Source organism: Drosophila virilis, chromosome 3 (assembly GCF_030788295.1).
Source record: "Drosophila virilis strain 15010-1051.87 chromosome 3, Dvir_AGI_RSII-ME, whole genome shotgun sequence".
Lineage (NCBI taxonomy): Eukaryota > Metazoa > Arthropoda > Insecta > Diptera > Drosophilidae > Drosophila > Drosophila virilis.
In genome coordinates, this window is record NC_091545.1 from 19334398 (window position 1) to 19354023 (window position 19626).

A 19626-nucleotide genomic window follows, 5' to 3' on the forward strand; every position below is an offset into this window, starting at 1 on the left:
TTCCTTTCCTTTTTAATTTGCTTGTTTCATTTCTCTTCCTCTATCCCTCTCACTCTTACGCTGACTCTATCTCATAGATTTGTTTGCCATGGGTGTGTCCACATTATCCAAAACCTTCACACACACGTCACATGTTTTACTAAAATGCTATTTTTCTCTGCTTTGACTTCCGTTTCTGTCGCATTACATATATTTAATATGGGTATAAATGCGTGTGTATCCCTATATATATATGTGTGTGTGTGTGTGAGCTCCATATGTATATGTTTTGCGGATGTAATAATTGTCAGCAACACTTTGCGTAGTTTAAAGGCAGGCCACACCAAAAGTCAGCAGGCAGGAAATGCCAAAGTGAATTTTATGCTAACACCAGCACGAAACTGCCGCCCTCTTCCTCCGACGCCTCTCGCCTCCTTTTCCCTGTTTGTGTGGCCATATGCAAATCGTTTGCCCAATTGAATTTTAAATGTTTTTGTGATGCTTTTTACTGCATAGTGTTGCATAGATTGCGGCGATTGGCATATGAAATGTAGTTGGCCATCAATTATTTACCATTACTGATTCAAACTATCCATTATTAGAAGGTGCGAATAAAGCGTTATTAAATCAGTTGACTAATTAATAGATAACATCCCTTTATGTGGCTGTGCGAGAACTTTCTTTTTTTTTCTTTTTGTTGCGAGTATTACACAACATCTTTTCTTAGTTCCGCGGAGATAAACGATTTTTTTTATTAGCACTTTTTAACTTTGCTAAGCTTTCATTTGTTACCTAGAGTACACTTAAAGAAACTCCTTATGGAGACTCCTTTGGCCAGCTACACGTATTACTCACATTAAAACCTCTTGTAATTTGCAGTTCTTTATTTAATTAAAAATGAATACTTTGCTCGCATTTGTAAAAGTGAAGTATTGAGTTGATGTAAAGCTACAATCATTAGTTGCAGCTCAAACCCAATAAAACATTTTTAGGTCTTCGCAACACGAGCTTTCCTCAGTTTTCAGTTCATGTTTGGTTAGCTATATTTTTATAATTTCTTAAATAATTAGGTAAACATATTTTGATTTTGCGATTTGTTGGGAAACCCAATAAGCAACAGTCAATTGGAGTCGTTGCTGCTATACTGGGTATCACATCATCGACTAAAATATTTGTTTTATATACGTTGCTCCGTCCCAATTAAATCGCAAACTTGCAGCTCCTCTGGGCCGTACATCGAATTACCAACTGCGCACTACCCGACACACACCAGCCTGTCGCACACACAGGCCAGCACACACACACACACACACACACAAATGAGAGCATTCAAAAAGCATAAACGCCCGCCGCGCCACGAAATCATCAAAGGGGGCTAAAAAAACAGGAGAGTGAATAATAATAAAAATAATGGGCAGGTTGGGGGCTGGGTGTAGATAAAAATTGCGCAACATGACAGTAAAATGCATATTATGCATAATTAACTGTTTATGCGAATGAGTGACAAGCGAAAGGACATGGACCCGGCAATGCCGACGTGCCAAAGCGCACAGTGCAACGGCAGAAGAGCAAGTAGTGGGGCCTATGACAATGCTCATGCTAATGATAATCGAGATAATAACGACGATAATAATGATTACGTTCGTTACTGAAAGTGAAACAATGCAAAAGCTGCCGCTCGGCCCTGACTGTCGTCCTGATTGTCCTTTCGTGCCGGGCTTCTGCTAATTTAGACGTTGGCTGCTCTAGCAGCCATGGCTTTTAATAATTCACACCCTACAGCCACACGGGGCGAAGAAAAAAAAGTGGTTTAAAAAATGAAAGCATACTAAAAATGTGTGCAGGGGGTGGGGCGTTGCGTTGTCAGTGATTTTGTCATTTGGCCAACGTCGCTTTCACTCTGCACACTGTCAATGTGACATGTTTGCCATCTGTCTGGGCCTGGTCCTCGTCCCGATCTCAAATAACAAAAGGCTTGTTAGAGAAACATCCAATGCATACACTCCCATACAGACGGACTGACAAGACGCTTTTCGGTATTGGGATTCAAGGGGTCGAGCAAAACTTTTATGCTCCTCTGATATTTTTGTGGCTTTGATGAAGGCAGCTTCCCGCAACGAGTCGAGTAAACAGCAGCAACTGCAGAGTCTAGAGGCCACCATACACCCATGTAGTTGCATTGTGTGTATGGGATGGACCACGTTTGATGACACGACAGCAGTCATTATTGTCTACGCTGCGTGCGACTTAATAGGTTGACTTTGATAAGCAAGGGCGACAGGTGAGCTCACCTTGACAAATACCAGCTGACAGACAGGTTTCAATTTGCTAATGCGTTATATTAGTGCTCAGATACCGGCTTGTATATAGGTAACCAAATATATACTCTGCGCTCCCTCCCCACACACACACACACACACACACACACACACGGCAAATATTTAGCCAAACTCTGAAATCCACACGATCTGTGTATGATGTGAAACGGAATGTGTCATTCTAGCTGTTTACATTTATTAGCTTCACGTGTTTGGCCTTTCAAAAGGATAAAAAGCTTTACATGGCCTAGCTGAGCGCCGATTGAAACATTAATTTCATATTAACTCTGATCCTTGATTGGTTTTCTTCACTCAAACTAAACAGGCTGTATCTCAGCCACACATTAAAGCTGCATTATAAAATCCTGAAATCTACAAAAGACGGCTTACAATCCGAGAAGCTGCAATTGTAGCAGCAGACTAAAGAGACAGCATCCATACATGAATCTCATTTATTTCTTTGAAAAAAATCACTCATTTAATTCAATTCATTTAATTCACCTCTCTTCAATGGCATTAGCACATCTCGTTTTAGTATTGAAATATATATCAAAGTAAGAAACATCTGATAACAAATGCAACAGTCGGGTAGGGCCAAAAGCATGATTGTGTTTATTTTCCAAAGAATTGCAGATATTTTCTTGTGCACAAAACTCTTGAGCATTTAACTCAAAGTCAGTCAGTAGGTAGAAAGAGTACCTGAGTTAAAGCTAAGAATTTTGTCGAATGACCACGACTCTTCTGGTTGTCTCTTCCCCTCAATCAGGGTCGATGCATAATTAACTAAATGATTCCATGGCAATTGCAAATTGTGCACAACTGCAGCAAACTATTCAATTTCAGTCATGCGCAAATATTTTATTACCCGGCCTGGCGCTCAGCCCAAAAAGAGGCAGATACAAAGCAGACACACACACACACCCACATACACATGAGCAGATGCACTCATGCACCCACACATTTATAACGAAAGATAGCCAGCCGCAGCAAATTAATTAATAACGAGACCAACAATGACAATTTTCCGCATGGAAAGCATTGACTTTACAAAATCAACAATAACAACAATATCAAACAGAGACCCAAAAGTGAACAAAAGCTAAAATAAAGCAATAACAACGAAAGTGCTGCGATTCCATTAGATAATGATCAATAGCTGGGCGTTATGATGCGGGTCGGGGTGATGCTTTTTTTTTTTTGCTTTTCAGCGGCAATATGCTCATTTCACATCGATCAATATGTGGAAGAAGGGTATGTATATCATCTGAATATCTGTACATCTGTATATGTCTATATATGCAAAACCAGGTTCGACTTTTGTATCAATTTATAACACTTAGACTTGTCTTTGGCTTCTAAATACTACACAGCGAGACGAATGTCTGGCATGTTGTCTTTGTTGTTCTGATTATGAAACTTTAAAAAACAAGCTCATATTTCGCCTTATTGTGTTTATAGTTGTCACTGATTGTATTTGAATGTATAAAGTGCCCTGGTCTCAATAAATTGTTGCATACCAACAGGGGCTGAAAGTGTTCAAATTTAAAATATGAGAAACTAGTTACACTGTCTGAGACAATCTCGTCTCTGTCTGTATGAATGAATCCAGTTTCTCTTCAGCTGTGCGTATATCCCATTCACGGAAACATTCTTGGATCTGGTGAGACAACTGAACTAAGCAGTTCTTTTCAATCAGCGTAACTTTAAGTGCCCAAGAAGCTCACAATTGCGAGAGCTTCTCTTAACCGCAAACCCACCCAAAACGCATTGCGACGATGGCATTTTTCTTTCTTTTGGCAGCTCTTTGGCGCTATCTTTGGAGTTACAGCTGCCGTTTTCAACTGTTGGCTGCAATTTTAATTTAATTTCAAAATGCTTAAAACGCGCCTTTCTTTTGTCTTTTGTTTGTAGACTACCATTGCATATGGAATATGAGTGTGTCTGTGTGTGCAACTTTGTGTGTGTGTGTGCGTAAATTCCTCTTTGTGGTTAGGCTGAGCTCACTAACTGGAGAAGCTTCAGTCGTTTCTTCCCTTCCCACAGTAGCTCCTTGCAGCAGAAAAACTGAGCAGAGCAGTCGAATAAAAAGGCAGTCGGCGACTTTGTTGCATTTGTAAGCAGAGTTGGCAACGTTTGTGCATAAATGATGACTAGAGTGTGTGCGAGGCAGCCGCTCTCATTGTATTTGCCACACGTTGCGCATACGACGCGTTGTCTGAGGAACAACAGAAAAAAATCAACGCACACACAAAGTAAACATGCACAATTATATGTTATGTGTGTGAGTGTATGTGTACATGTGTGTTTGTGTGTGTGCAAGTGTGTGTACCGGTCGTCCGGCATGGCAAGCTACTGTTGCCAACCATTGTGATATTTTGGCTGGCACGCTATCAGAGCACACAAGTCCAATGTCAAATATGTGGCTACCGAGGCCGACGCCGACGCCGACGTCGACGTTGACGCCGACGCCGACGCCGCTGTTGGCAAACAAGACAATGAAAATGCTTTTCGTCTGCGCTGACTCTCGGTGTTGGCATTAAAAAAAAAAAAGAAAATAATAAAATAAATGCGCCACACACTCTCACTGGCAGTTCCAGCTCACAGTTGCTGGCAACGTCATTTTGTCATTCCAGCAAATGCCAGCGAAGTTTGTCGAGGCTTTCGGTTTGTGCCAGTCCCCGACGAACTTAGTCGCCACATGGCAGAAATACAATTGCTTTTATGAAATTAAATTACGACACACATATTTAAACACTCCCAGGGGGTGGCTATGAGCAAGATTGGGCGTAAGAGTGTGTGTGAGAGAGCGAGAGTGGGGCCTAGCAGAAGCATCTACTGCAGTCAACAATATAGCTGCAGAGGCTTGAAAGGCTTTCGGAAGTTGCTGCCAGCTGCTGACGAGTGATTCTTTAATGCGTTAATGTTGATTAAAAAAGAATCCTTGAAAGTCTATCAAAAAGTCAGAGTAGTCCACTCAAAATGTAAGCAATTTTCATGAGCCATATGCAAGGCAGTGCGAACAAAAAACCAAGTACACTTGAAAGAAAACTATATTTGACTGAAAGTTGCAAAGTTGCACATAGAGTGCGTTTTTCATATTATAAAAATAATAATAATATTATTAAAATATTTACTCAGCATATGCATATACTAGCGGATATCCATGGGCTTTCCCGTGGCTTGTATTAAATAACTTCTCCCAAAGAAAAGCTCGTGAAAAACTGAAAAATAACATTAAAAAATTAAATTTAATGACGATGTCTTAAAAATAGAATCAGTGCAAATAATTTACACGGGCAACCTGTTATGATAAATGTAATTTAAATTAATCCCCACTAGTGACTGCCACGCCACTCTCCGCCGCCCACTCGTTACCCACCCTCTTTGAGATTCACAACGTCGTCGCCGTCATCGTCATCAGCGCATTACAAACAATTCCACTTTAGGCACGCAGCCACAACAGCTTGTGGTTACACGGCAGGCGCACATAACGAGATTGTGACTACTGGACAATGGGCGTGGCATCTACATGCCGACTTTCACACACACACACACACACACACACCAACACTAACACACCTAGCAAAGTGGACAAACTGTTTGCGAGCTTAGGACTTGTTTAGCAATTTAGAATTTTTAAGTCCCATTTAATTTGCAATCAGCGGTTGATTTGTTTACCAAGGACTTGGCCTTGTACAAAATATAAAATGTGTCCCTGGTCTGCGCAGCATGTGTACAGCGTCTAGACAATAGGCATTCAATGATACAATAGTTTAATTTCAAATTTCCACACAAATAAACAAATACTCAGTCAGAGAAGCCAGAGCTCAAGCATGGACAACAATGAAAGCTTTCTGTTTAGTTTAGATATTAAATATATCAATTTCCATTTGGAAAATTGCGCCACATTCCGGCCAGGGCTTCCGTGCTTATCTGTGTGGGTTTTGTTTATCCAACTAGCAAAGGTGTTTCTTCTTACATATGCCATATCTATAGCAGCCTTTATTTCTCCATCTAAATCAGTATCTGCAACTGTGTCTGGATCCGCACAGCGTGCGTAATTAAACAAAAGTTGATAATGTGTTGATTATTTGAAGTATTTATGTAATATCATGTTTTCTCTGCCATTCCTTACGAATGTGCGAACAACGATAAATGATTTTATTGCCGTCTATTGCTAATGGTAATTATTTAATTACTCTTACATATGCAGCATACTGCACAAGCATTTCAACCCTACTTAGATTTGGTACGTGTCTCGTGCCGAGACAAGAAAAGCCAGAAAGATATTCCCATTAAACAGACAGGCAGCTTTAAATTGCTGGCATAACTATATTTGACATTAACTGACAAAAATGTTAATTTAACTTATTTTAAAATGATTTTTAAAACCAAAATTAAAAAGAGTTTTGTACTTTCTGACCAACAAAGCTCTTTTTATGAATCATTTAGTCAAAGGTGTCCAGCAGCTGACATTTTACAAGGCATTTGTAAGTTTGAGTATGCTACAAAATGTGAAATTTTATCGGTTATATCAGTTCACTATATCTTATATTGCAAAATATTCTGTTTTCCAAGATACATTGACATATTCTCAAATATATGCAAAATGTAATGTCTATAGATAGCAGTTGGGTTGGAGGCTATTATCTTGAGGAACAGAATATATTTTTAATAAAATCAATTAATGTTCTTCTAGTTTTGTTTGGTTGTACTAAAGCGTGACGTGTGGATAAGGCAAAACTAGAAATGACTCAATATTTTCAGCCAATTGCAAGCACGCAATCAGTTTAGCTTTTCAGATGCCAGCCACGAATTTCGAGCTGCATTGTATTGTAATTCAAAGCCCCTTTACACAGGTCAACTGACAGCAATTGGCGTCCGAAAACAAAAACGGAACGAAAGCTGCAACAACAGCAATAACGAATGCAATTTTCAAATGCCAGGAAGAAAATAGTTTAAGTGCAAAATTTTACGCTTTATCGAATTACCCGCGGGTGCTTTAACTTACTGCCGAACTTTTCGGGGGCAAAAGTTGTGCGGCGCACGCGTTGCACAAACTCTTTGGGGCAAGGGCTAGTACTGGGGGGCTGGTGGGTGCGGTTGCAATTTATGATTGTAAGGTGTTGCAATGGAAACTAAGAGCAGTTTTTCGTTTTCTCGGGTAAATTTGTTATATTTTCTTACTGTCAGCCAGACCATTTGTTAAATGAGTTGGCAAAGCTAATCGAAGAGTTATGGACCGGGATGTCGTGCGAACTGGCGAAACTGTGAAACGTTTGAGTCGTTGCATCCACGAACTGCCTTGACCTGCATCCCAGGATGCCGGTTTACCTTTTTACAGCTGCTGCGCTTTGTTTGCCCTTTCCCGGCAACGGGCACAAAACTTATAAATAACGCTAGGCTTTGGGCAAACAATTTACTCATGAAGCATACGGCCATGGACCAAGCCTCGAACTGGACCAATAAAAAAATAATTTATAACAAAGCGGCCGAAGAGCACAAAAAATCGTAAGACGGGCGGACGCGAGCAGCAAAAACGTGCAGCTAAAATTGCCCAAAATGCTAAAGTAAGATTTATGCAAATCGGATGTAAACATTAATCAAACTTTTTTCCTTGCGAAACTCCCCCAGCCGCTGCCGCTGCTGCTGTTGTTATTGTGGTGTGCGACTGGCAGGCCTAGGAAAAACATGGCATACTTTGTGGCGCCAGCAGCCAGATTGCACGCTTAGGATTGTGGGTCAGAGATACTCGTGCAATGAGCGGAAACGAATAGCAAAAAAGAAAACTTTCTGCGGCCCGTACGCAAGCCAAAGCCCTTCTTAGGGCACTTTTTTTTGGCGTGAACTTCATAAATTACGACGTCATATGCCAAAAATAGTCACACAGCGGAATCTCGTCGTCATTTATATTGAAACGTCAAATCAACAAAACGTGTGTGTTAGCCACTTGGCAGGGAATGCTTCGCATAAAAATGTTGCAACTTAATACCAATGGGGATCGTATTCTACGTACTGTGGCAAGCAATTCCTAAGTATTACGCCTTGTGTCAAATTGTCAGAGCATGAGAACTTTTGTATTTTAGTTTAGTTAGCCTCCCCACAGGCACTTCATTAAAAATCACTCATGAAGATGAAAAGGAAATGATACACAGTGGGACTTTGTTTCGCAGGTTGCCGCACTTTGCGCCAAGCAGTGTAGTTATTTGTTAGGGCAATGGTCCTTATAATATATTTCAACTCGAACGGTAACGGTTTCGGCTCCAAGCCGTTTCATTTAGCTACAACATGAAGCTGGCGTCGGATCTCGACCAGAACGCTTTGTTATGGATAGTCTAGTGAACTCTTCGGCTGTCGTGGGATGAATGCCAACAGTGTTCAGCAACGTCTTCACAGTGAGCCCCGATTTCAGAGCGGCAGCAAATCCTTGTATAACCTCTCCAGCCACGGGGCCTATGTAGTGTAAGCCCAAGATCTTCTGATCGCCGGACACTTCGGCCACCGCCTTTAGGTAACAATGACGCACACTCTTCTGCGGTATAAAGAACTCTGTGGGCTTGTAATATGCGTGGAAAACCTCGATATTCTCAGCGCCCATTTTTTCAATAGCCATCTCTTCGGACATTCCAACACAAGAGTATTCCAGGGGTGTAAAAACTGTTGTAGCCACGTCAGTATAATCCATTAGCTGCGTGGAGCCGGCAAAGAGGCGTCGCGCCAGCAGACGACCCGATAGAATGGCTACTGGTGTTAGCTCAGGCCGGCCGTAAATGATGTCTCCAACAGCAAAGATATGGGGCACGTTGGTAGCCTCTGTATGATCAACAATGATTTTGTCGTTATATGTCTGGACGCCAGCTGCACCAAGATTCAGATCCTCCGTGAGGCCCTTTCGTCCGATGGCCCACAGGACGGTATCAAAGACATCGCTACCATCCGTTTTGGTTGTCGTATTTTGATACTTAACGAGCAGTTTTCCATCAGCCCGTCGCTCTACCGCCAACGGGATGGTGGTGTTCAAAAAGCGAATACCACGCTCTAGCATCATCGCAGCGAGAAACTCAGACATCTGACGATCGAAGCCGCGCAGAACAATTGAACGTACCATTACGGTGGGATCGTAGCCAAGACCCTTTAGAAAGCAAGCACACTCCAGGCCCACATACCCAGCGCCAACGACTAGAGTACGACCGGGCTCCTTCTCATAGCTAAAGATGTCATCGCTGGTGATGCCAAACTCTGTGGCTCCTGGTATGGACGGATATCGCGGACGTCCGCCCACAGCAACGACGACATACTTTGCGGTCAGTTGCTTTCGCTCTCCCTGTTTTTGAATATACTCAATGGTATGTGGATCCACAAATCTGCCAATGGAGTTAACGTACTCCACTTTTTTGTCGCGCAAGTCGACACGCGTCACCCAATTCACGGACTTAATATGATCCTGCACAGACTTGACTAGCTTCTTCCAGTCGGGCTTAATGTTCTGATCGTTGACATTCCAGCCATAGGCCACAGCCTCGTGCACAGCCTCACCCAGCAGCGAGGCCTGGTGCATTAGTTTCTTGGGTATGCATCCCACATTCACACAGGTTCCACCCACACCCCACTTGGTGCCGGCGGGCGTAGGTTTGACAAAGTCAAAGCACAGAACGTGGGCCCCATATTCTACGGCCTCCTTGGCGCATGCCAGCCCGCCAGAGCCCCCGCCGAGGACGACCAAGTCGTAATCGTATTTGCAATTGGATGTGGTTGTAGCCGAACTTGCAAAGCGAAGCAGAAGCACAGAACGCGGAAGCCTCGAGTTCCTAAGTGCCTTGAACATCAGCATTTTCGGCGGCAGTATATACTTGTGTAAAAACTGTTTAATTTGTAGCAATAAAGCTTGGAAACTGCCAACTTGACTGGTTTAATTCAGACTGCCCAGAGTCAAGCTTCGCTGCCAACTTGATACAGATGCAATCGCTTTCTATAACTTGTTGCTAGGGCTGGTCGATGTATCGAGTGGCTCCGCGACCTTATCGATAAGAGCAGCTAAAAATTATCGGAGCTGTCAGCCTGATTCATTTAAAGTGTTTCAGCTCCGAACATGCAAAATCGTTTGGTCAGAGGCATGATTAGTCATCAGTGTCTTATATCTTCTGTATTTAATTTATTTTTATAATTTTTGTGCCAAGGTGCAATGGGAACTAAAAAATTATAAATTTATTTTCCATGCTTTCGATTTTCTTATTCATTACAAAAGTAATATGTATATTTCATATATATATTTTATTTTTTATTATTTTTAAACCATTTTTAATATATTGTCGTTAGAATTGGGCCAAAAACAATATAAATAATGTGTTGTGTATGTCGGAAACTGGCAAAGATTCATTACTTGCCGTTCTAATTGAGGCCAAGCAACTTGTCTCATCTGTGAATAAAGCTAGTTTAAGATTTTATTAGGGTTTTCAGTCTCATATGCAAGTATTTACAACTTAGCGAATGCGACTCTTGAATTGCATTTATGTATATCTAAATCTACCTGTCAATAAGGACAAGAAACTCAAGAAAGCAAAAAGTTCTTTGCAGTAGTGATCCAGTTGAAGACATCAGTTTTAGCACTAACAACTCCGCAGGGGTCCAAAACGGTGCTAGCCACTGACATAGTCCCAAATGCCAATGCTTCTCAGAGAGAGTGTGTGTGGCCCTCAGTCAGTCTTGTCCGCATTCAATTGCAAAATGATTTATATAAAATGACTTTGTTGGGTCAGACCATCCGATATTGGGTATAAAAAACGTTGTGGCACACTGAAGAGCCGTTGATTTACCTCTTTAATGTGCACGCACACTTCGTGGGCTTGTCCTGAAAATATCAGTTAATGGCATATTGGTCACCTTTACTTACGGTTTTTCATTTCGAGCAGTTTCAAGAAAATCAAGATATCTTAAGCGAATTCTTTGCCCACATGTACATAAAGGCAAAACCTTTGCTATATACATATCTAGCAAAATGGCGAAATGTCAGTTCCAATGATTTATGTTTCACCATGGACCATTTAGAATTTCGGCTGGACGTTGGTGAGCAGAGCTCCTTTTGCCAGCATACCCCTTACCAAAAGGCCCGAACTCATCTCCAATCAAGTAAATGGTGCTATGCTCTGCTGCCTGCCGGCCTGACCGACTGCCCTTTGGCTGTCCATGGCTGTCCTAATTTCTAATCTAATATTTTTGCGTACGAGAAAAAAATGAGACAGAAACAAGCACAGAGAAATTCTTGGCCATGCTCGGTGTCTACTTTGGGTATGATTTACTTTTGCGGTTTGTTTTTGGTGCGTTTAACCGCAAATATTTAATGGATTTATTTCAGGGCTAGGAGCCCTCAGCTGCGATTCATTTGTAAATGTCTGTGGGCCTTTGTGCGTTTGTGTGTGTGTGGGATGTGTGTGTGGGATGTGTGTGTGGGATGTGTGTGTGGGGTGTGTGTGTCACGTGTGTGTGAGTGTCGTGTGTGTGTGTGTGTGTGTGGGTGTCTGTGCTGTGCGTCCGAGTATTTTCGTATTTTTGGCATATTTATTAGTTGAACCAAACGACCTACAGTTTGTAGTTGTAGTTGCAACGTGTAGTGTAGTGTAGTATATTGTCGTCGTATTCCCAAGGTTAGGGGCAAAGCCTGTTAGTAATTTGTGTGTGGGCCGAACGACCCATTTAAGTGGACAAACAATATTTTAAGGCGAATGGCCGTCACCCCGTCCATCGTGGAGCGGAACATCTGCTGCCACCTCGTCCTCATTCGCATTTGGCACCGTGGTGCGCAAGCAGCCATGTTGCATCTTTATCGAGTCGACAATGAGAATTAGGTGAAAGGTGTTCATAAACGCAATGAAACTTATGATAATGGCATACGTTAAGGAGCTTATGTCTTTCAGCCACAGCGACCACATCAGCGTCAACTGAAAGGCGAGCACTCGCTCGAATACGAATAGATTCCATATGACTATGAGGGCCACCAAAAAGGCTAGCCACCGATGCTGTAGAGGATGCATGCCGGAAGTCGAATCAGTTTAATGGGGCAATTTCTAGCTTAAATCACCTGCACAAGACCTGGCAACAGCGCCAGCGCGTTGATCAAGTAATTCAGATTCAACAGGGCTTTCGGAAACTCATTGTACTCCATGGACAGATCGAGATTCGTTTCCTTCGGTACCAGGTAGTCGCCAATAATCGGAACATAGTGCCAAAGGCTAGCCTGCCCCTTGCGCCCTGAACAGAATTGGTTAACTTGGTTTATCTGATTGGTGTACTTCCTTCACCCGCTTACCATCTATACAGCGATCCACGTATTTGATCATATGGCAGAGGAGTGCATTGTAAAGAAACAGATTGAATGCAGGCGGATAGAGCATTTTATCCGCTTGTTACAAAAAAAACAATTTGTTGAATTTTTTACAATAGCACTAAGAATAAAATTGCTTGGTCTACTAAATCACATTCTCTATTTCATATATATTATTTTTGTCTTTTATTTCCAGGTAAGTGGCAACTTAAGCAAAATTGACATGCAAAACCTAAGCAAACGGAGAACTTGTAAGTAAAGTAAATCGCATCATTTCGCTCACAGAAAGAAAATGTCTGAAGTGTATTTACATAATCGCAAGCAGAACAGTACACAGCCAGACAGACTGAGGTAAATTTAAATAAACGAATTAATAGCAGAAATTCAACAACAATGATTATTGCCAATAGCAACAGGGCTCAAAAGTTTTATTATGAATTGTGAATGCGCCCTCTCATCCACTCTACCCACTACAGAGCATCTCCTTCGAGTTACCTCAAGGAGACAGTTCGTTGTTGTTGGCGTAATGTGCTGACAATCGTTGGATTGCAAACTGTTAGACAAACAAAACTTGGGCTATCTGGATAATTTAAACTTTAAAATGACCAGCCGGCTCAGCATCGCATCGAGCCTAGGAAACGAAAATTACCCCCGTCTAACTTTGAAAAAGCTGTAAAAAATGCAAAACTTTGCCCAATAAACATTAGGCATAACTTTCCTTGCAAATCTTTTTGCCGACGCACCTTACAATTTTTTATTCTCCCAACCTGGCGTAGTCATAAACGAAGTACTCCCTATTTTTTTCGTCCTACCTGCCAAGCGACAAGCTTATCAAATTTTTTACAACTTTTTCATGTTTTTTTCTTTTTGAAATGAAAAAAAAAAAAAAAGAAACACATAAAGTTAAATATTTTGGTGGTGGGCATGTATTTCGAAAAACAGAAAAAAAGTTGTAATATTTTAAATGTTGTAGTATCTGCAAAATCTGTATCATTTATGGAGAATTGGTTAGAGTTGTTGCGCCAAAATTAACAAGGGGCCAAAAAATATAAGAAACGTTAATTAAATTTCGCCCAATTAGTTTGATTCACTCAATGCCCAGGCCATCAGCCAGTCGGGCCACATCAAAAAGGTGTTGGCTTCGTGCCCGCGGCGATGCTTAGCAAAAGTTAAACAAAGGTCAAGTGCTACAAATGCCTAATTAACGCCTAATGAGCGTCGGCGTCAGCGTTGATGACAAACTTTCTTAACCAGGGTACAAGGACCTCGGGCACGGAGTTTAAGTCAAAAGTCAAACAATTACGAATCAAAATACTCATCGAAATCCATATGACTGCTGCAAGTGTATGGCAGAATGTATTTCAATTGTGAGCCTGTACAATAGCTTTTTAATGGTGAATTTAAGACTTAAGAAATTTACAATGAACAATTTTTTATGTAGATACAAAATACCTGCTCAATTGCCAAAAGACTTTTGCTTGTAAGAAAAGGTTTTAAAATGTGTATGAATAACCAGATCATATCAATAATTTGATGAAATTGCAGGACTGTTTGTCGTTGCCCTTAAAATTTATATTTCATGCACAAATATTTAATTAAGTTTCCTTTTAAGCCAGCTTTTCATTAGTTTATGTGTGGTGCGTGTGGTTTGTGTGGTTGTGCGGAAACTGCTCCAACCACACACAAGTGACGTGTGCATACAACTTCTTGACCAAATTGTAAAAAGTCTCCTCAGAGAATTGGCTTCGGTTTGTTTGTCAAGGCATTTCTTTACCTAAATGTATTTGTTCTTTACCCTCACGGCCGTTCATTTTATTAATTAATTTCAAATATGTCGATCCCTGGCTGCTGCCTTAAAGCATTTCCACTAAATAATTTTTTGTTGGCCCAAGACTTTGCCTGTTGGCTTTTACTATGTACACTGAGAACTGTTTGCGTTGACTTACTATTTGGTTATCAGCGTACATCACAGCTTTTTGCCAATCTTTTATAGTTTCTCTAATGTAGAAATACGCGTGTCTTTAATCAATTTTCACTTATCAACTGATTCGGAATTAAAATTTGCCGATTCCGCTCCACAGTCGACGCCTCAGGCAGCCCTTCGGAGCAGAGCAGGCAATAAAAATGCCAATAATTCGAAATTTGGTCAGCAATAGCCAAAGGCAACTTTTCATGGGTCTGCAGCGAACATCTCGAATCTAAGCGTAAACAGCTCGAAAATGCTTTTAATTGTTGATGAACATTCTGCCAAATTACATGACTTGCCAAACTAGCTGAGGCAATGGCCCCATGCTCGAATATGCTCAATAATGCTCTAAAAACGATTTGGAGCCTGCATATTTTTCAGTTATGAGGCAACGGTGATAACCATAATTAAAACCAAAGCAGCCAACAAAAATTTGTGCACAGACAATGAAACAGACATAGCCGCCCCCGCTGTGTCCCCACCACCCCACAACATCTGTTCAAAAACATGGCCGGCGTTTAATATTCCGCAATCATGCGTTAGACACGTTAAACGGTATGTGGTGCGTATGACTGTGTGCGTGTGTGTACAATGTGTGTGTATACGTGTGTGCGTATAAAAGTGTATGGTGAAGTGCGAATTACAACACTTCCTGCTGGGTTTGGTTTGGCTTTCTATTATAAGCACAAAACTTAACTATGTGAAAATTTCTGGTCGATTTTCTAGAGCTCTTCGCTCTATGCTCTACACTCTACGGCTGCGATTATGTTCATCCTTATTTTCTGTCCTGTTGCAGCTGCTTCATACATTGACATTGCCTACCCGCACACAAATCGTCGTATGGAGAAAAACAAACATTTTCAATGAATTTTTGTGCATGTGCACTGCAAAATTGAAATCTAATCAAGTTGAAAAGCCGTACAATGCGTTTAATTGCTCGCAGCTGGCCGAAAACTGTGAGATATTGGGTCAAAGGATTCCTGAGTGCATCGACCGACTGCGAATATCCAATCATGTACAATTATTTGCACAAGCCAAACTCAGAAATTTCGCATACTTGATTCAACTTTGGTTACGACCTTTTAATGCAAATTCTCATAAGCAACTCAAGCCGGCCGCACAATGGCTGCATATATTTTTGTTCTTGTCGATTGATTGATGTGACAGAAGTAGATACCTAGAGTAGTACGCTCCACTTGTTGATGTCTAGTAAATGTTGGGCTAATCGTTTTGCATCTAGTTCGAATCGCATAATAATATTTCGCCTGCCAGGCATGGGCCGTTTAAAACTGTTATAGCATTCTGTTAGCAGCGTTACAGTGCTTCAAAGTTTTATTGCATAAATGTGTACAGTCAAAAAGATTTTACATGTTTTCATCACCAACCTGTAAAAGTTTTCCATTTACTCGCCCCCGCTCGTGCACTTGTATTGTAGTCGAGAATTTCGGAGTACAGTTTTGGTAAACATCTTAGGTTACAGCACTGACGATGGTAGAGCTCAAATGCGTTTTACATGTACCTGTGGCTTTCCGATTCCTACTAAGTAAAACCAACCTGTTCAACATCTATAAAAATGCAAACGCAGAAGCGTGCGCTGAAGTGCCAGCATTTTAGCACGAATGGAGGAAATGCGAATATATTCTGCATAAGTCTATTCGATTATCATGTATACAGTACGATCCTTTACAATCCATAAGCTTATCTTGTTCATTAGATTAGTTCCTACCTCATGCCCATTATTTTGCAGATTGAAATGCTGTCTAAGACCTCAACTTCAACGTTGCCTTTTGCCTGATGCGGGCCACAAAATAATAAATCTTATTAGATGCACAAAATTTGCTTTAAGATCCATAAATGTATTTTACCAGCGCAGCAAAGTCCCAAAGAAAAGGGCTTAACTGCCACACACACACACACACACATATATATATATATATATACACACGTGGAATTGTCGATAAATGTGTGTAGACACATACGACACACATAAATATAAAAAATACGTATACAATAAATCTAAGCCGATTTAATAAAAGGCATTAAAAAATATCTATTTTTCAAATGAAAAATATTAAATCGGCACGAAGTCAGCAGGAAAATGGCCAGCAGCTTGGCAAAGGACACACACACTCAAGTTGATTGGAAAAGTGCCTGCGCCTGGCCGTAAAGGAGGCCAGAAAAGAACCCTATAAGCGCCAGTCGCCCAAAATGAACACCCGAACGCCCATTGAATGTGGGCAAAAGGATAAAATGAAGCCAAGTCCCTGTCCCTATATCAAACAGCAAAATGAAAACGGAGACAAGGCTAGTACTGACCGCTCACGCATGATTAAAAAGACCGAGTTGGGTCAGGATCGGTTCTGGGGCTGGGCTCTTGAGTGCTTAGATACTTGGTCGCTCGGGCTTCCTTTCAAGTTGAGTAAATGAGCATTCAAGCGTTTCAGATTATCAATATGCATGAATGGGAAGGGACCGCACAACGAACCGAATGACCGAATTGTACTTAAGTTCAACATAACAGACCAACACAGATGCTCTGGTATAGCCATAGATATGGGCCAGTATGGGGGATATGCGGTGATTATGTGAGGTGGTTGCGTATCGCGTTCTTCGAATGCGAGTCTTGCCAGCCAAAGAAGCGATTTCTTGCTTATTTGAGAAGCAGTGCGAAGGCGGGGCACAACGGAACTTCGTTTGATTGCAAAACCCCGTAAGCTATCTGTCGCCGACTGTTCTGTAGCCCACTGTCGTTATGCAACACTGCCAATACCAACGAGCATGTCGCAAAAGAGACGACAAGCTGGTGCGTCTGCCTCAGGATCTGAATCTGCATCTGCAACTGTGGCGGCTGCATCTGTTTGACCCTCAGTAACAGAGCTGAGCAGCTCATAGTTGAAATATTTTTGCCTCTTCTTCCGGCCATATTGGCGGTATGTGAATGTGCGGGATGTACGCTTGGCTGCGCTAATACGCGCCACTTGCAGAATGCTTAAAAACTCAATTAAGTGACGAAGGGCGACGGCAATTGAGCAAAGCTACCAATAGCAACAGCAGGCGCAACACGAAGTCGTCGAGCCTTGGCTGCAGCAGCCCCTGCTTAAGCAGCACCAGAATCCGTATAAAATAATTAGTTTAGCCACAAGTGGAGATGCTTTCTTCGACAGTAGTACACTGGGCAATACCCTATGCTTAGGCTGAAATGCGTAGATACTAAATGTGCGTGGTATCGGAAAAAATTTTGATTTTATCTGTGGATGAGCACGTGCAAATGCAAATAGTTTCATGCTTGAAGTAATATATTTAATTAATTAACTGATTTTCATGCAATTTTCAGAATAAATTTATTCAATATATTTATGCTGGCAGTTATTAATACCCTTCTACAAATTAAGTGTGTGTGTGTTTTGAAACCTTTTCGGTTCTTACAAATTTCTTGTCCAAGCTTTAAATTTATAAAATGCATGGGTCATACATCTGACTAATATGTCATTAGGCTGCAATTGTTGGTAAATTGAGTATTGTTTTTAGCGATTCCTAAACCATTCTCAGTATTACCTACCCCATCGACATTGGACTTTGCGATCTAGCCATGTTTTCTAAACCATTTATCTGCATGGCTCCCGTTATCTTTTTCATAGTTACCAATTATATATGACAATATATGCAATATATATAGTTGCAATTATGTGTATTCCATACAATGTTTCTGGTTTGCATAGTTTGTGAAACAATTTTGCAGTTTGACACAGTTTCCAAGCGTTTGGCAATTGGTCAATTTCATTTTCATATTGCCGCTGTTTGCGCAAGCCCGTATGCAAATACACAGCCACAACCACATAGAAATCAAGCCGGTCACTAATTATGATTGATGCACTTTAAAGTTGCTGGCAAATTATTATTTCCAAAAAGGCGAAAGGAGAACACCCAACGCGATTCCTGTTGCCCCACGCTTAACTCAATTAGTCAACCTGGACAGGCTTCTGCTGCTGTTGCTGCTACTGCTGCTGCTGCTGACGTTGACGTTGCCATCGGTCCTTCATCCTTTCGTTCGGGCCAACTGTTGCAACGAAATTACCGCAAAGTTTTCTGTTTGCTGCATAATTAAAAAGTTTGAAAAGCTTTTGCCGAAACCAGGCAACAGCCAATGTAGAGTAGCTGCCCACGCCGTGCCGAACACTCCTCGAGCTTGCCAGCACTTGTTCTGGTCCTGGCCGACAAGCTATTATAAACCAGCGGTTATGCGGCGGTTGCAGTTTTTGCATGATTGACAACCCAACAGCCCGTACCGAGTCAGGAAGCAGCTTCTGCTTCTGCTCCTGCTCCTGTGACTAATTCCTCTAGCCCAGAACCCGCCATAAAAAGTTTGTCAAGGACATGCCAACGCATGTGCCTTCCCTCAGTACTCTGAGGATGTGTACGTATGTGTGAACCTGTTTCCGTGCGCGCTCTTCCATTGGATTCTTCATATTTATATAAATATACGGCATTTAACCAGGCTTCTATATTTATTATTTTTTGCACGATGCGTTTATATTTTTTCATCTAACGTTTTTGATGATTAATTTCGCTGCCAAATGAGTGCAAAAATGCTTCATAAAAGTGCAATTAAAACTGCTATTTGTTTTTTTTTTATATTTTCCTTAACAGTAAGCGGGCCAAGGACGCTTCTAGTATAGAAATTATAATTCACACATAATTAAATATATGAGCTGGTATTTGTTATATGTTTTTATTCATTATTTATAACTAACCAAATATTAGCAACTTTTTAAATAATTTTTTTGTTTTTTGTTTGTTTTATAGCTATTCATAAGCTTATTTAAACTCTTTATGCTGACTAGATGCAAAGGTTTTTTTGTTTTTCGTTCGATCAGCTCCGAAGACATCTTGTAGATTATCTATACTAGGATATCATATTTAAGTCCTAAAGATAAATCTGCAAACAACCACAAAAAACTTATTTCGACAATGAGTTTTCTATACCGAGTTGCACTGTTCAGGTTTCCATTGTGTAGGTTTTCAAAGCAACTACGCAACCGTTTACC

The 19626-nt window shown here is 41.1% G+C and overlaps 4 protein-coding genes across 5 annotated transcripts in view; 2 read left to right on the forward strand and 2 right to left on the reverse strand.

Moving 5' to 3' along the window:
* Nucleotides 1-19626, forward strand: part of LOC6622406 (probable serine/threonine-protein kinase cdc7) — a 120196-nt gene that overhangs the window by 70228 nt on the left and 30342 nt on the right. The gene's annotated exons all lie outside the window — the stretch shown is intronic.
* Nucleotides 1-19626, forward strand: part of Ten-m (teneurin transmembrane protein Ten-m) — a 332752-nt gene that overhangs the window by 6491 nt on the left and 306635 nt on the right. The window lies entirely within an intron of this gene.
* Trxr2 (Thioredoxin reductase 2) lies at nt 8459-10217 on the reverse strand. Its single transcript, XM_002047903.4, has one exon. It carries the CDS (start codon nt 10126-10128, stop codon nt 8575-8577), a length of 1554 nt encoding a protein of 517 aa, XP_002047939.1. The 5' UTR covers nt 10129-10217; the 3' UTR covers nt 8459-8574.
* On the reverse strand, nt 11590-12764 carry LOC6622438 (uncharacterized). 2 transcript variants are annotated; one of them, XM_015175089.3, is made up of 4 exons: nt 12601-12764; nt 12373-12542; nt 12186-12310; nt 11590-12112 (listed from the first exon to the last, which is right to left on the reverse strand). In XM_015175089.3, the coding sequence occupies exons 1-4, from the start codon at nt 12683-12685 to the stop codon at nt 11956-11958; spliced, it is 537 nt and encodes a 178-aa protein (XP_015030575.1). In that variant the 5' UTR covers nt 12686-12764; the 3' UTR covers nt 11590-11955. The 2 variants fall into 2 exon arrangements, with proteins under 2 accessions (XP_015030575.1, XP_002047940.1); XM_002047904.4 differs by having other exon boundaries at nt 11590-12310; nt 12601-12763.

Coding starts and splice junctions, on each gene's coding strand:
- Trxr2 (XM_002047903.4), bottom strand. CDS start 10,128: ATGCTGATGTTCAAGGCACTTAGGAACTCGAGGCTTCCGCGTTCTGTG.
- LOC6622438 (XM_002047904.4), bottom strand. CDS start 12,685: ATGCTCTATCCGCCTGCATTCAATCTGTTTCTTTACAATGCACTCCTC. Junction 12,543..12,600: donor CGTGGATCGCTGTATAGATG/GTAAGCGGGTGA, acceptor AATTCTGTTCAG/GGCGCAAGGGGCAGGCTAGC. Junction 12,311..12,372: donor TGTTGCCAGGTCTTGTGCAG/GTGATTTAAGCT, acceptor CATCCTCTACAG/CATCGGTGGCTAGCCTTTTT.